Source organism: Neovison vison, chromosome 6 (assembly GCF_020171115.1).
Source record: "Neovison vison isolate M4711 chromosome 6, ASM_NN_V1, whole genome shotgun sequence".
In the NCBI taxonomy this organism is placed as follows: Eukaryota; Metazoa; Chordata; class Mammalia; order Carnivora; family Mustelidae; genus Neogale; species Neogale vison.
Window position 1 is genome coordinate 68159477 of NC_058096.1, and position 16365 is coordinate 68175841.

At 42.1% G+C, this 16365-nt stretch overlaps 1 protein-coding gene across 8 annotated transcripts in view; it reads left to right on the forward strand.

Annotated features, from left to right (window-relative positions):
- ZBTB38 (zinc finger and BTB domain containing 38) overlaps positions 1 to 15869 on the forward strand; it is a 78561-nt gene extending 62692 nt beyond the window's left edge. For all 8 annotated transcript variants that reach the window (XM_044251491.1, XM_044251492.1, XM_044251488.1 and 5 more), the window contains one exon: positions 9456 to 15869. In XM_044251491.1, the coding sequence (XP_044107426.1) occupies positions 9456 to 13040 (3585 nt within the window). In that variant the 3' untranslated portion in view covers positions 13041 to 15869. The remainder of the gene's footprint in view (positions 1 to 9455) is intronic.
- The last annotated feature ends 496 nt before the right edge of the window (positions 15870 to 16365 follow it).

Consider the following 16365-nt stretch of genomic DNA (forward strand, 5'->3'; position numbering starts at 1 on the left):
GCGTAAAAATGATGTTCCATGAAAAAAAATTGGCTGATTTAACTCACAACTCCAAGAACCACCCAAGTGCTTTTCCTTAAGGCAGTCATTGTTTTGTCATTATGCACTGCTAGTGTTTTGTATGTGCCTCCCATTTTATCACACAGAATGGTAAAAATGTGTATATCCAATAGTCAAAAGATCTAGTAAAATTAATAATTTTTACTTTTTCATCTGGGTATTACTGGCTTACTGTTTGCTGCAGCATCAGCTCTTTTACCCCTTGTTGCTTTTGAACAGTTGATGCACATGTTAGCATGGTGGGGGACGAAAGGCAAATGACATCTTGTTATTATGAAAATTGTTTTGCCCTCATGAGCCTGACGAAAGGGTCTTTTGAGACTCAAGGTCCATGAAATGCTTTGAGAATTGCCAGCTTAGAAGGGAACTAGGGAAAAAATCGACAGGAATTCATTTTATTTTTCTAATAAAAGAAAAAAAGGCAGAAAGACAGGCAGAGAGAGGGAAGCAGGCTCCCCGCTGAGCAGGGAGCCTGTTGCAGGGCTCAGTCCCAGGACCGTGAGACCATGACCTGAGCCAAAGGCAGAGATTTAGCTTTGTTAATTTTACTCTCTGTAGAGTAGAACTTGGGTTCATCTGGCTCTCATTTTTAAAGCTTTAAATCAGGAACTTTACTAAGCACAATGTATAATTTAAGCCATTTGCTGCCCAGGGTCTGAGGGGGCAATTCCTCTCGCTCCCTGTCAACATCAGCGGTATACTGTATCCCATAATGTCAGAAGAACAAAGATGGGTTAGATTGACCCCGCATTCTAGGATCAAGCAGGGAATGGTATAAACGTGAACAAATGCATAACACTACATAATGTTATAACACATGTTATAATAAAGGTAGGAGCCCAAATCCAGAAATTCCAGAGGACGGACACTGCCGGGATGAGTAAGGTTAAGGAATTGCCAAGCAGAGAAGATAGAGGTTAGGTTAGAAGAAACTCAAGAGGAAATACCATCTTTCTCCTAGAGCTTTTGTACAGATGTAATTTACAAAATCTTCCAAAGTTAGGAAAAATGTATCTGTGGTAGGGAGTATACGAGCTGTGCGTGTTAGTGGGTGCAGTGGTGTGGGGGAGGGGAGGCTAAGTTAGAGGAGGGGATTCTGCTTTGTACCTTAATACACTTCTGTACTGTTCGAATATTTCACCATGAGCATAGACTTATTTTTTAAAGATTTATTTATTTTAGAGAAAGAGTGAGAGTACATGGAGGAAGGGCAGTTGGAGAGGGAGAGAAACCAAAACAGACTCTGCACTGAGCACAGAAATGAGCCTGACTCAGGGCTCATTTCACCACCCTGAGATTAGCACCTAAGCCGGAACAAAGAGATGGATGCTTAACCAACTGCACCACTAGGCTCCCCTATTTTATTTTTTTAAAGCTAGTTCATTCTAAAAGCTAGTGAAGAAGGGTGCCTGGGTAGCTCTGTGGGTTAAGCCTCTGCCTTCAGCTCAGGTCATGGTCTCAGGGTCCTGGGATCGAGCCCCACATCAGGCTCTCTGCTCAGCAGGGAGCCTGCTTCCCTTCTCCTCTCTCTGCCTGCCTCTCTGCCTACATGTGATCTCTCTGTCAAGTAAATAAACAAAATATTTTTAAAAAATAAATAAAAGCTAGGGGCGCCTGGGTGGCTCAGTGGGTTAAGCCGCTGCCTTTGGCTCAGGTCATGATCTCAGGGTCCTGGGATCGAGTCCCACATCGGGCTCTCTGCTCAGCAGGGGGCCTGCTTCCCTTCCTCTCTCTCTGCCTGCTTCTCTACCTACTTGTAATCTCTGTCAAATAAATAAATAAAATCTTTTAAAAATAAATAAATAAAAGCTAGTGAAGAAAAGGTAATTTAATCATCAGAAGTATCTTATTTAAATGCCCACCTTTGCATTAAATGTTTGTGTGTTTATTAGGGAAGGTTGGAGTATGACAGGAGACAAAAGCAGCAGAAGATCCTAAATATATGAATTAACTAAATATGTGAATTTCCCAATGGCATTTATATAAAATGTTTATCATATATTTATAAAATTCTTAAAAGCATTTTACTTACTTTTAAAATACATTTTATGTAAATATACATATATGTACTTAAAATTATAATATGGAATTTTATACTAGAGATTTATATTTTGTACATGTATATATACAGATTTCATATATAAATATCTATATGTCTGTGTGTGTATATATATAAATAAAGAGAGGATGACCATTCATTCTATTTCCCCTTGTACTGAACCAGTATGTACCTATTTCTCTGGCATGGTTGTTAGTTGCATCCCTTTTCTCTCTAAAGTGTCCTGTTTTAGATGCCGAATTATGTGTTCACCCTGTATTTTTACATATATATATATTTCTTTATCATTAAATGTGTGACTGTAAATATTTTTATATAGCATATGCTCATGTATTTATAAAGTCACACATTTATTTGTACATACATGTGAATACATGCATATGTGTATTGATGTAGTTAGAAGGTATATGTTAAAGGCTATTTATAGCTTAAATACAAACTCAGGAAATAGTAACATAAGTCAGGCAACCACTATTATCTAATTACAAATTATTTTAAAAGAAATGTAGGCCCATCAAAATTTTTGCATCTGTGACATTTTTATTTGCCCTTTTCATGCTTATCTATTCTGTCATGGTGATATTACTGAGAATAGTGAGTTTATTGCATGAAACTTGCTTTAGAAAGTTACATGTGAATTAAATCTCATCCTCCCATTTTATATTTATTTTTCTGAGGTCTTTCATGGGCTTTCCATTGGCAAAAACTCCTAAAGCTTCAGTATTAAGTTACTGTCCGTAAAGAAATATAGTAGAGGAGGTCACTTTAACTTTTTTAAGTCAAGAATACTTTTTTGCTGAGGATGACTGCCCCCCAACACACAAAAGCTCATTTATAAGTCTTAATTTTAATTTTGGAGAGATCTTTAAAGTAAGTATGTTTGATAAGATCTGTGGGTCTAATGTTATTTCACGTGCTGTTCTTATCAGTCGCAACAGAGGAAACCAGCTAAAGTGGCCAAGCTGGTCATGTGACAGAGAGAAGCCACTTGGTGGTAAATGCCTGGGCCAACAACTTGTGACTACAGGTGACCGTGATGAGGGTTCACAGCTACCAGGCACCCCTCCTTCTGGCCAGGCAGGCAACAACCATTGTTTCCCACTCTTACTGTTCAAGAAAAGATACCTTGATTTTATGTTAAATCTTACTCTTTTCAACATTAGACCAGTTTTTCAGAAACACAGTTCCAAAGAAAGGTTGGCCAGACAAAACCTGTGGGAACCAGATTTGCCTGCAGTCCTCTGGTCTGCAGATTTCAGACTCATTTCTTAATTGCCCTTTGGACACGTAGGATGTGGCTTCTAGCTGTAGCAGCTTCTGAGATGATCAGGTGACTATGGTCGGGGAGGCAGTTCACGTGGCAGGCTCTGGTAGCCTGGAGAACTGGGTCCTAGATTCTGAAAGAAGTCAATGTACATCTTCAGCAACTTCCGCTGCTTCTCCAGTCTGCATTTGCAGATCGGGACTCTTTATTTATTTATTTTTTTTTTAAGATTTTATTTATTTGACAGAGAGAGATCACAAGTAGGCAGAGAGACAGGTAGAGAGAGGGAAGCAGGCTCCCCACCGAGCAGGGAGCCCAATGCAAGGCTCAGTCCCAGGACCATGAGATCATGACCTGAGCCAAAGGCAGAGACTTAACCCACTGAGCCACCCAGGCACCCCAGGACTCTGTTTTAAACTCTTACACTGACTCTTGGATTATAAAGTTCTTGAGGGCATGAAACTCTGTGCCTCCTTCTGAGTGAAATTCTCTTTCCCCCTTTTGTTTCTATCTGCAGAGGTAAATTCTGCCCTCAAGGTCCAGTAAATGGTGCTTCCTCCTAAAGAGCTTTGCTGTGCTCCTCCCTATGCCTTCCGTCACCCCCACTCCCAAGCTCCTCCCCAGAACTCTCACTGTGTTCTCTTCACCTGCCTGCCTGTCTGCATGATCCCATACACTTACTGTGTATCTGTGTTATGTGGCGTTTCATAAACACATCTTACTTCCCTTGCTATACCACAAAACTTTGAAGGCAGAATTCTTATTTCTTTTATGGCAATGGGGTTTTATTGTCAGCTGCCTGGGCCTGGTTCTAGCTGGTTGACAAAAACTACTTGAGGCACCTGGGCAGCTCAGTTGATTAAGTGTCTGACTCCTGATCTCAGCTCAGGTCTTGATCTCAGATTGGTGAGTTCAAGCCCTGTGTTGGGCTCCATGCTGGGTGTAGAGCCTGCTTAAAAACAAAACAAAACAAAACAAAGCAAAAACCTACTTTGAAGAGCCTCTGAGACAAGGTAGGTAACTTGTTGTGTCTTTTGAATTTGGTATCACATGAATGTATTCTTTATTTACTAAATATATATAAATATAAAAATGCATATGGATTCCAGGGTCTGGGCCTGGCTGTTCTAAACCAGAATTTCTGTGGGAGGAGGGGAGAGGAAAATCTATAAGCCTGTACTATTCTAAAGCTTCCCAGGCCATTTCGATGCATAGCCAGGGTTGGGAACTACTGTCTCAAAGCACAGAGTACGTATTCAGGAAGCATCTGTTCAAATGTTCAAAGGAAGAATGAACTCTTGTCTACCTGTAACATTTAGCCTGATGCCTTGTACTTAACAGTTGTTCCATAGATATTGGTAGAGGAAATGAAAGCCTATTTTGAGTTCAGATACCATCCCCCCGACCCACTTAGCTGGGGTGGGGCCATGTACATGCCACCACCCCATGCTCCATCCAGGCAGATGGGCAGCTTCTCAGCTGGACCATGGATGGCCAGCTGGCCCCTCCCTCTGATCCTTCCAGCACACTGCAGTCTGAGCAATCGGGTATGTGTTTGTTTCAGCTCAAATCTGGTTATGACTTTCAGTGGTTTCCTCTTACCTGCAATATAAAATTTACTGTTAGGATTACTTTAGAGCTTTTGGGATCTGGTCTGACCCTTCCTTTCTTGGCCTCTGTCATTCAGCATTAAGGTACTGATGCCTGGCATTGCTGAGGACATCGGGAACATCAGGGACAGAGCAGGACAGTGCACACCCTCTCCTGCCATCACACAGACCCACTTCTCAGTCCCTGAGTGCAGTCCACCCTTTTATCATTTTGCATTTGCTTTGCCCACGGTGTTCCTTCTGCTTAGAATGCCTTCCCCACATCCCCGTTTTACTTATTGATTGATGTCAAGCTTTCCAGGGCCCCTATAAATAATAAGTTGGCACTTCATCGTTTAATACTTGATACATACCTTTAGTATAAGGCCTACCATTATAGAGTCCAATTATTAGTTGACAGTTTTCATTCTTCTCCTCGACTCTGAGCTCCTTGAGGACAGACTTGTCTCACATGCTTCAGTTTCTCCAGCTCTGAGCCCTGTGTTTGACCGTGTTAGGCATTAACATATGTGCTGGGTAGAATTGATACAAGAATGAAGTTTTTATGTATGTGCCAAGAAGGCACATCAAAGTGCTACATAGTCACTACGCTTTTAAAAGGATTCCTGCCACACAATGGTAGATAGTCCCCCTTTTGAACAGTGTCATACTTGGATATTCCAAAGTTAGGAGGATGTTCTAATGACATATAAAATGATACTTCCTTTTCTATGTGTTATTCTGTGAGTGTGATTAAGATATTCTGATGTTAACAGCCTTTCACTAACCCTCCTAACAGAACAATCTAAGCGAAGAATCACGCCATCCTAGAGAAGTGGGTGGGGCTTATCTTCGAGCACCTCAAAGTATTAGCCTGATGTGAAATACTGTTCCCCAAGTGGAAGTGGGGCCTCGTGGGAGTTTCAGAGTGCTGTGAACTGGAGTGTTTTGGAAGAAGCAGTAGTTTTGAGGTAGAAGGACAAAATAGATGTCAGCATGGAACTAAGCCAAGATGGAAACCACCACTTAAAACCATAGTATGTCTTTTGCCAGATCTGGAACTACCCAGTCAGCTGGATAAAGAATGAAAATAATGTACGGGCTTCAGAAAACCCAAACAGATGAGAATAAATGAGTTAGGAGAACAAGTAGATTCTACAGGGGCCCAGAGCAGAGACCCCAAGGGGGCAAAAGAGGCACCAGCCAATCAATGACATTGATCTATAACCAGTGAAGGACAGAGTCCTGCTGTCTATTCAGGGGTGTAGAGGAAGCTGTAGATTCCAATTCATTTAATTCCTTTTTATTCCTAGACATAACTCCTTCACACTTCTAGGAAAGATTCATAGATTATTACAACTATAGGCAGGGTAAATAAGAGTAGAAGAGGTAATGTTTCATAAAGAAAATGAGACAATAGTCACACCAGAAACCCAGGGTAACAATGGCTACAACCAGTGACGTTGAGAGTTCGAAGCTTCTTTGTCTTGGGAACAGAAGAATTTGTTAGTAGTAATGTAGTTTTTCCTGTGGCTAGATGAGATCAAAGAGTTAAACAAATGGATCCTAAAGTATAAAGGACACTAAATAACATAATAGGCACAATTATAATAGCTTCAGAAAAGGGTAAAAAGAAATTCACTCTGTGGCCATCTGGTCTCCACAACTGAATGAATGACACAGGTTAAAGGTAGGGCTCCCGTGCTTGGAAGACCTTGCCACTGGGAGCCAAAGAGGTATCTTCAAGCTCTGCCACTTTCCCGACATCACTTGACAAGAGAGAAAGGCTGGATGAATAGCTGCTCAGTATGGCCTTTAGACCAGAGGGAGATTTTTGGTTTTAGCTGCGGGAGTGATCTGTTAGTGTATAGTGAAATTAATTTAGTGAGTTGTCATTAACATTTTTTAATTGAGAGACAGTGGAAGAGGACAAAATACATTGAACGTAGTGCATGCATTAAGATTAAGTTTTAATTTTTGTGTCTTAGTCCCTATGTGCCACGTATTTCTTATAGAAGATTGATATTATATATAAATATATATTTATAAATATATACATAACTATATATATATATATAATCTTAATAGTCTATCCCTCATTAAAATATTAGTTGGTAGGCTCTGAGCATCCCGGGCTCATGGTATAAAATATATAGAAAGAAGAATAAGAATTAGGCTCTGGGAAGAACAGAGATAAGACCCTTGAACCAGAACAAGAGCCACTGTGCCTTTAAATTGTGCTAATTGAAGAACATGTGACTAGACTCAGTATTTTTTATTGAAATATAATTAATATACAGTGTTATATTAGTTTCAAGCATATAATGATTGAACAGTTTAATACATTGCTCAGTCTTCCCCACAATAAATATATGCTTGATTCCCTTTATGTAGTTCACCCCTCCTCCCAGCCACCTCCCTTCTGGTAACCATCAGTTTGTTCTCAGTACTTAAGCATCTGGGTTTTGTCTCTTTTTTTCCCCCCTTTGTTCACTTGTTTTATTTCTTAAATTCCACATGTGAGTAAAATCATATGGCATTTGTTTTCTCTGCCTTATTTCACTTAGCATCATACCCTTTCAATCCATCGATGTTGTTGCAATGGCAACATTCTTTTTTATGGCTGAGTAATGTTCCTGTGGGGGTTGTCTATGTGTGTGTGTATCACATCTGTTTTATCTATTCGTCTGTTAGTGGACATGTGGGCTGCTTCCGTATCTTGGGTGTTGTAAATAGTGCTGCCATAAACATAGGGGTGCATATATCTTCCCAAATTAGTGTTTTCATTTTCTTTGGGTAAATTACTGATGGTGGGATAACTGGACAGCTACACGCAAAACAATGAAGTGGGACCACTTTTTTATACCACACACAGAAATAAATTTAAGATGGGTTAAAGACCTAAATGTTAGACCTGAAACCATAAAAATCCTAGAAGAGAGCACAGGCAATTTTTTCTCTGACATCAGCCAAAGAAACATTTTTCTAGATATGTCTTGGGCAAATCAACTATTGGGACTCACAAAAATAAAAGACTTTCACACAGCAAAGGAAACTATCAACAAAACAAAACGGTAACCTACCAAATGGGAGAGTTATATATATCCGATAAGGGGTTAATATCCAAAATATATAAATAATTTATACAACTCAACACCCAAAACCCACAAATAATCCAATTAACAAATGGGCAGAGGACCTGAATAGACATTTTTCCAAAGAAGACATACAAGGTGGCCGACAGACATAGGAAAAGATGCTTAGCATCACTCATCATCAGGGAAATGCAAGTCAAAACAACAATGAGATAACCACCTCACACCTATTAGAATGGCTAAAATCAAAAAGATAAGAGATAACAAGTGTTTATGAAGGGTTGCAGAAAAGGGAGCCCTCGTACACTGTTGGTGGAATGTGAATTGGTACAGTTACTATGGAAAACAGTATGGAGATTCCTTAAGAAATTAAAATGAACTACTGTATGAGCTAGCAGTCTCACTTCTGGGTATATATTCAGAAGAATGGAAATCGAGATCTCGGAGAGATGTCTGCACATCAAAACCACAGTGAGATAGCACTAGACTCAGAGACGTACTCTCCTGGTTTTGTGTGTTATTTCTTTTCTTTTTTAGTGTGCCTTCAATACCTCACAGAGTTGTTTCTGAAAACCCTAATCTCCTTTGGCAATCCTGAAAGGGAAATAGGGAAATCGGAGAAAGAATTCGAGAAGGGCCAGTAGCACAGAGAGGCAGGGTACCCCTGGTGGTCAGACTTGGTCATGCAGACGGAGGCTTTCCGTCCAGATACCTTTCAGAGCCACAAATTCGGAATGGCTTCTCCAGTTCTTCTCTGCGCAGGCAGGATCTTTATATCAGGTACTGCTTACTGAGGGAGGGCTTCTTAAAAAAATACATCCTCTTCCTGCTTCATAAATTATGTTTGGGCCATATCATCAGGACTATCTGTGAAGATGGGAGGTTGTGACAGGACCATGGCATTGCTCGGCTCTAAGAATTTAATGCAGCAGCCTTGAGTGATAGCGAGACCCTAAACATTTGGGGGAGAAACCCTCCCCCTCCCGAATTTGGACATGTATATATAGCTACAGCTTTGGAGAAAGAGTTCTGGGAGGATTTCCAACTATAACAACTATTAACAGTGGTATGAGAAACAGGCTGGGGCGAGATCGAGATTTAGCTTCTAATGTTGACTCCAAGTCTTGCAAGTAACACCAGAATAAGATAAAAACCTTTATTTAAAGTGTTTCAAAAGCATTGAAAATTATCTAGAAATAAAGAAACTACTTGTTGGGGTGCCTAGCTGGCTCATTCGGTAGAGTGTGCAACTCTTGATCTCAGGGTCGTGAGTTCAAGCCCCATGTTGGGCATAGAGCTTACTTAAAAAAAAAAAAAAAAAAAAAAAGGAAAGAAAGAAACTACTTGTGGTGGAAGAGTGTCTGATTATCTCTCCCCTCTTGTTTCAGATGACAGTCATGTCCCTTTCCAGGGACCTCAAGGACGACTTGCACAGTGACACAGTGCTCTCCATCTTAAATGAGCAGCGCATTCGGGGCATTTTATGTGATGTCACTATTATTGTGGAAGACACCAAATTTAAAGCCCACAGCAATGTCCTAGCTGCTTCAAGCCTGTACTTCAAAAATATCTTTTGGAGCCATACGATCTGTATTTCCAGCCATGTCCTGGAACTGGATGATCTCAAAGCTGAAGTGTTTACTGAAATCCTTAATTATATCTACAGCTCCACGGTTGTCGTCAAGAGACAGGAAACAGTCACCGATCTTGCAGCTGCAGGAAAAAAGCTGGGAATATCCTTCCTGGAAGATCTTACTGATCGCAACTTCTCAAATTCCCCTGGTCCCTATGTATTCTGCATTACTGAAAAGGGAGTGGTTAAAGAAGAAAAAAATGACAAGAGGCATGAAGAGCCCGCCATCACCAACGGGCCAAGGATCACCAATGCATTTTCCATCATCGAGACAGAAAATAGTAATAACATGTTTTCTCCACTGGACTTGCGGGCAAGTTTCAAAAAGGTCTCTGACTCCATGAGAACCACAAGCCTCTGCCTGGAGAGGACCGACGTGTGTCATGAGGCAGAGCCCGTCCGCACCCTCGCAGAGCACTCGTATGCCGTTTCTTCTGTGGCCGAGGCCTACAGAAATCAACCTGTCCGTGAACACGACAGCAGTTCCCCTGCTAAGACAGGTAAAGAGAATTGTGAAGCTCTTGCAGCAAAACCGAAAACGTGCCGAAAGCCAAAGACCGTCTCCGTACCCCAGGAGTGTGACCCAGCTGCAGACAACATGCCACCCCCTCCGGTAACCAGCTTAGAGGTTCGTCAGGAGAGAAGTCCACAGCCGGCTGCCATCCTGCCTTGTTCAAAATCTCCCAGCAACGAAGGAGATGCCCGTTTTTCCAAGGAAGATGAAAATAAATCCTCGGAGCTTCCGGGGCCGCCTGCAGCGGAGGTCCCCCCTCTTGTGTACAACTGTAGCTGTTGTTCCAAATCCTTTGACAGCAGTGCCCTGCTCAGTGCCCACATGCAGCTTCACAAGCCAACCCAGGAGCCACTGGTGTGCAAGGACTGCAACAAGCAGTTCAGCACTCTGAACAGGCTCGACAGGCACGAGCAGATTTGTATGCGCTCCGGCCACATGCCGATTCCTGGAGGAAACCAGCGCTTTCTGGAAAACTACCCCACCATTGGACAGAATGGAAGTTCATTCACCGGGCCAGAACCTCTGTTGTCTGAAAACAGGATCGGCGAATTTTCCAGTACCGGCAGCACCTTGCCAGAGACAGACCACATGGTTAAATTTGTGAATGGGCAGATGCTCTACAGCTGTGTTGTGTGCAAACGGAGTTATGTGACGTTGTCCAGCCTCCGAAGGCATGCAAACGTTCACTCGTGGAGAAGAACCTATCCCTGCCATTACTGCAACAAAGTGTTTGCGTTGGCCGAGTACAGGACAAGACATGAAATTTGGCACACAGGAGAAAGGCGCTATCAGTGCATTTTCTGCCTCGAAACTTTCATGACCTACTATATTCTCAAAAATCACCAGAAGTCTTTCCATGCCATAGATCATAGACTTTCCATCAGTAAAAAAACAGCCAATGGAGGCCTGAAGCCTAGTGTCTATCCATATAAACTTTACAGGCTACTGCCCATGAAATGCAAGAGGGCTCCTTACAAAAGCTACCGAAATTCTTCCTATGAAAGTGCCCGAGAAAACAGTCAGATGAATGAGTCTGCCTCTGGCCCGTATGTTATTCAGAATCCACATGGCTCTGAGTTACCGACGCTGAATTTCCAGGACCGCGTCAACACCCTGACCAACAGTCCAGCCATCCCCTTGGAAACGTCTGTACGTCAGGAGGTGCCCACCTCTGCCAATATACAGAACACAGAAGGGACCAGATGGGGAGAGGAATCGCTAAAAGTTGACCTCGATAGTAACTTTTATTCTGCCGAGGTGTCCGTCTCTTCTGCTGAGAATGCTGGCAGGTCTGACGCCCCGGCCGGGGACGTACCTGTCCCATCTTTGAGTAACAGCAGCGAGAACGCAGCCTCTGTGATCAGCTACGGTGGCTCAGCACCCTCGGTCATCGTGCACAGTAGCCAGTTCTCGTCAGTGATAATGCACAGCAACGCTGTGGCCGCCATGCCCAGCAGCAACCCCCGCGTCCCCTCCGAGCCGCCTGTCAGCCAGTCCCTGAAAGACGACGGCAAACCTGAGCCCGACAAAGTGAGCAGAACGGTCAGCCGACCGAAGAGCATCAAGGAGAAAAAGAAAACCATGCCTGGTAACAAGGCAGAAGTAGCAGAGGAGTCCAAGTATGGGGCCGATCCTGGAGGGTCGGTGAGCAAAACTGCAAATACAAAGGAAACCAGTAAAATCGAAACCTACATTGCCAAGCCCGCTCTGCCCGGAACCTCCACAAACAGCAATGTCGCGCCCCTTTGCCAGATCACAGTGAAGATCGGAAACGAGGCCATCGTGAAAAGGCACATCCTCGGATCCAAGCTGTTCTACAAAAGAGGAAGAAGACCCAAGTACCAGATGGAGGAGGAGGCGTTGCCGCCAGAGAGTGACCCAGAAACCAACAGAGACAGCCCCCTCGGGCTTTGCCAGTCCGAGTGTATGGAGATGAATGAGATGTTTGACGACGCCAGTGACCAGGATTCCACTGACAAGCCCTGGCGTCCTTACTACAACTACAAACCCAAGAAGAAATCCAGACAGCTGAGGAAGATGAGGAAGGTCAACTGGAAGAAAGAACACGAAAACAGGAGCCCAAGTGCTAAGTGCAGATACCCGGCAGAACTAGACTGTGCCGTGGGGAAGGCTCCTCAGGAGAAGGCCTTTGAGGAGGAAGAAACCAAGGAGATGCCCAAGTTGCAGTGTGAGCTCTGTGATGGGGACAAAGCCTCAGGGGCCGGGAACCAAGGGAGGCCCCACCGGCACCTCACTGCTCGGCCTTATGCCTGTGAGTTCTGCGCCAAGCAGTTCCAGAGCCCGTCCACCCTCAAGATGCACATGAGGTGTCACACCGGAGAGAAGCCGTACCAGTGCAAGACGTGCGGGCGGTGCTTCTCGGTGCAGGGCAACTTGCAGAAACATGAACGCATCCACCTGGGTGTGAAGGAGTTCATCTGTCAGTACTGCAACAAGGCATTCACGCTCAACGAGACCCTCAAGATCCACGAAAGGATCCACACAGGTGAGAAGCGCTACCGCTGTCAGTTCTGCTTCCAGAGCTTTTTGTACCTTTCCACAAAAAGGAATCATGAGCAGAGGCACATTTGGGAGCATGATGGGAAGGGCTATGCCTGCTTCCAGTGCCCCAAAATTTGCAAAACAGCTGCTGCCCTTGGAATGCACCAGAAGAAACACTTGTTCAAAAGTACAAGTCAGCGGGAGAAAGTGGAAGGTGACATGTGTCAGGAGAACTCGGACCCCCTGGAGAACCCACATGTCCATGACTCAGAAGACAGTGACCAAAAGGATAACGTACAAACCATTGTTGAAAATGTCCTTTGAGTGGCAATACTTAGAAAAGTCTTCAAAGATATAAGTTGGTGGCTTTGTTGTTTTGGGGTTTTGTTTTTGTTTCGTTTTTAGTTAGCTGTTTTCTTCTGTTGTTGGTGTTTTTTTTGTTGTTGTTGTTGTTGAGTTTTGTTCACACAACAGTCATAAGGAGTGAAACGTAAAAAAGAAAATCTCATTTGTGAAAATTCCAGAAAAAGGATCCTAATATCTACTTTGGGTTTTAGCATTAACTTCATGCAAAGTGCACAAAAATGAAATAGCCGAATCCTCCAGTATCCCAAGAATCTTATGGAAGTTTATGAAGTTCTTAGCTGTGGTATTTCTGCCAGTGGGGGGGTGGGGAAGAGTCTAATGTTAGCCTAATTTACAGCATTCGAGTAAGTGCTGATAGCAACTGGCTGCTAAGCTCTCTTTAGTCACTGGAGAAAATGAGGGTCAGATATCATGAAAACATCATCTTCATAAATATGTTAGAAGATAAATGAGCTATTATAGTCATTTTTCCCATCCAGCTTTTGTGCTTTTAAAAATTGTTTAAATTAGTGAATATATATGAAATATTTAATATTATAGCTGAAAATATGTGTGAAATTGAGTAACCTAAGTAGGACGTTCATTATGTAGAACTACTTTTCTGCAACACAAACCTTGTAAAGTGCATATATAAATCACTATGACTTTTAACTGTCCATGTCCCCTGTAGAGAATTCTAATGACAAGCAATAGATCTGCAAATAATGAGGAACTGATGGAAAAATCAGTAGAATAAGCATCTTGAATCTGATTTAAGAGCATATAATGTATGCTTTTAGATGGAGTGCCGTTCCCTTGAAGTTATGGCTGAGCTATTACTAGAACTGGTCTCCTCCAGACGCAGAAAATATAGGTCATGCCTTATCTGCGGGGGAGAGCCCTCCCAGAACTCTTCTGTGATTACCTGTGCTGTATATTACTTTGCAGTGGCCTCACCTCAGAAAATAAAGAAGGGTCAAATTCTTCTGAAACTCCCTGCAGTCTTCCATCCATCACAAGGCCATGGATGGGGAGGTCTTTTTCAGACAGATCTCATCAGTCTCAAGGGTTTAAGTAAAACCTGACACATCCTGTTCCACTGAAGGAGTGTCCAGGAGATTTAGTGCAAAGCATGAGTATGACGGTGAGTTCCCAGGCACTTGACAGCGACAGAAAGCCTAATCCCTGTAGTCGTTAGCTTTCTTGGAGATTTTGCAGCCCACAAGTGTACACTAGTATAAAACAAAAGGACATCAGGAAGACACCTCCACCTCACCCATTAACGACTTGAGTGGGAGAGAGGAAGCAATGACCTTCCTTGCCTCAAACGGTAGCTTTGCTTTTTTAGGGGTGGGGGTGGGGAGATAGAATGCGGAGTGATAAGATTCCATCACTTATTTATATGATTCAGAAACATATCCCCAAAGCCGGATGCCTTGTCTTCGTGTTTGCAGACATCCAGCTCCCTTGCTAAAAACCCACTTACGTTTTTTCATGTTCTTTTATGCTGCCCCACACCGTTAGCATTGCCCTCAAAGTCCAGTTGCCCTGTAGGATATTCTGTCATGCGGACTAGGCTCTAGGAAGCTGGAACTCATCGTTCTTACGTTTAAGCTGCCAGGATAGAAGGGAGAGAGAAAACATTCCTACCCTTTGATCACCAGTGTGAGCAGAATCCGGAACCTGGCTTAAGGGCGACCTACGGCCATTCATGTTCATGGGATTTGATAGATGGAAGCCCAAGGTTATCCAAGGTTTCGAGGTCACCATTATGAAGATGTAGTTCAAAGAACTCCAGTTCCTCTCTCCAAGTATTGTGATATCTCCACGAAGAAGACTTAACGTGGATTTGGGTGGGCAAGAAAGTGTTTAAACACCCAGAGAAGGACATGATCAGAGCTGACCTTTTTATATAGTAGTATTTTGCTGTTAAGTAACCCCAATACTGCATCTGCATTTATCTTTTGTTCATCTGCTTTCACTTACATACAGTATTATGTAATAGAGGAAATGGGAAAATGCAAGCAAATTCAACTTTATTTTATACATTGTATATATGTATACCTGCACTATTCATTTGGGTTTTGTTAAAAGAGATAGTCACAAAGGGCTTATGAAAATCATTTCTGAATTGATAATTAGAATATTGAATAGGCAATTCTGTGATCTACTAACTTGTTTTATCCCAATTAAGATTATTAATCAAAGAGAATTACTGTGTATTTTAGTCATTTTAATTTGGGGTAACTCTAAATATAAAATTATTACATGTAGTGATGTCTCCCAGCCCTTACATGTGGAAATTTTCTAAGTGGACTTGTATGCTGATAATTCTAGACCAAAGTAAATATGGCAGAATATTTATACATGAAAAAAATAATTTTGCAAATATTTTCTATAATTGTATTATTCGTTCAAAATGTTGATAGCTTGTGTTAGTTTCAGGGAGGGGTGTATATTTTGATAAAAAATACTTGACTTTGTAATTCTGTATATTCTATACAATTTATAGCAGAGCCGTTTTAAGACAGCCTTGTCACTTTTTTTTTTGTTAATTGTGAAAACTTTATCCTGAGTGATGTTTCAGTATGCATTGAGTACATAACGACCAACTAGAATTAAAGTAGGTGTAAACAGTGAACATACTGTATGCTGTACAAGATATATTGTGATTTGCTGTTTTAGCATCTGTATTTTGGTTAGAAGATATTATTAAATGCAGATGTTAAGGGTTGGAAAAGTCTAATTTTATTTTTAGAAATAATGAATACAAATTTGGTTTTGCTTGATTAAAATAGCTTATTCCTATGTTAAGTCTCTTAAATGTTTTAATGTTACTTCTTTTGTGTAGCCAAGCAGCAGTTTTCTCTTTGTGAGTCCCAGCATTGTTTCACATGTCATTCACTTAATATACTTCTGTTTCCTTACTTGTTCCCATTCCGTGATAACTACTTACATGCTTAGGACCCAAATGGAATATATGTTAAAAGAAAAAAAAAGGGAAGAATAAGAGAGATGGAAGCCTTATCATTCACTGCTTTGGATAGGTCTGACCTTGTCATGGGGAATCTGAGAGCTCTGGAAATATTTTCTACTCCACTCATTCCCAGGGGACAAATCCCACTCAGTACCAGGTGTTAGGCACCATTCTTGCCATGGGTCATTTCATTCAGGTCTTTCCCGACAAGGCTGGGAAATCGACCTCACTATCCACATTTTATAGTGACTTTGAGAAGATCCCACAGCCAGATGGAGCCAGGATTCCAACCTAGGGCTTCTTGACTCCAGAGCCAAATTTCTTTTT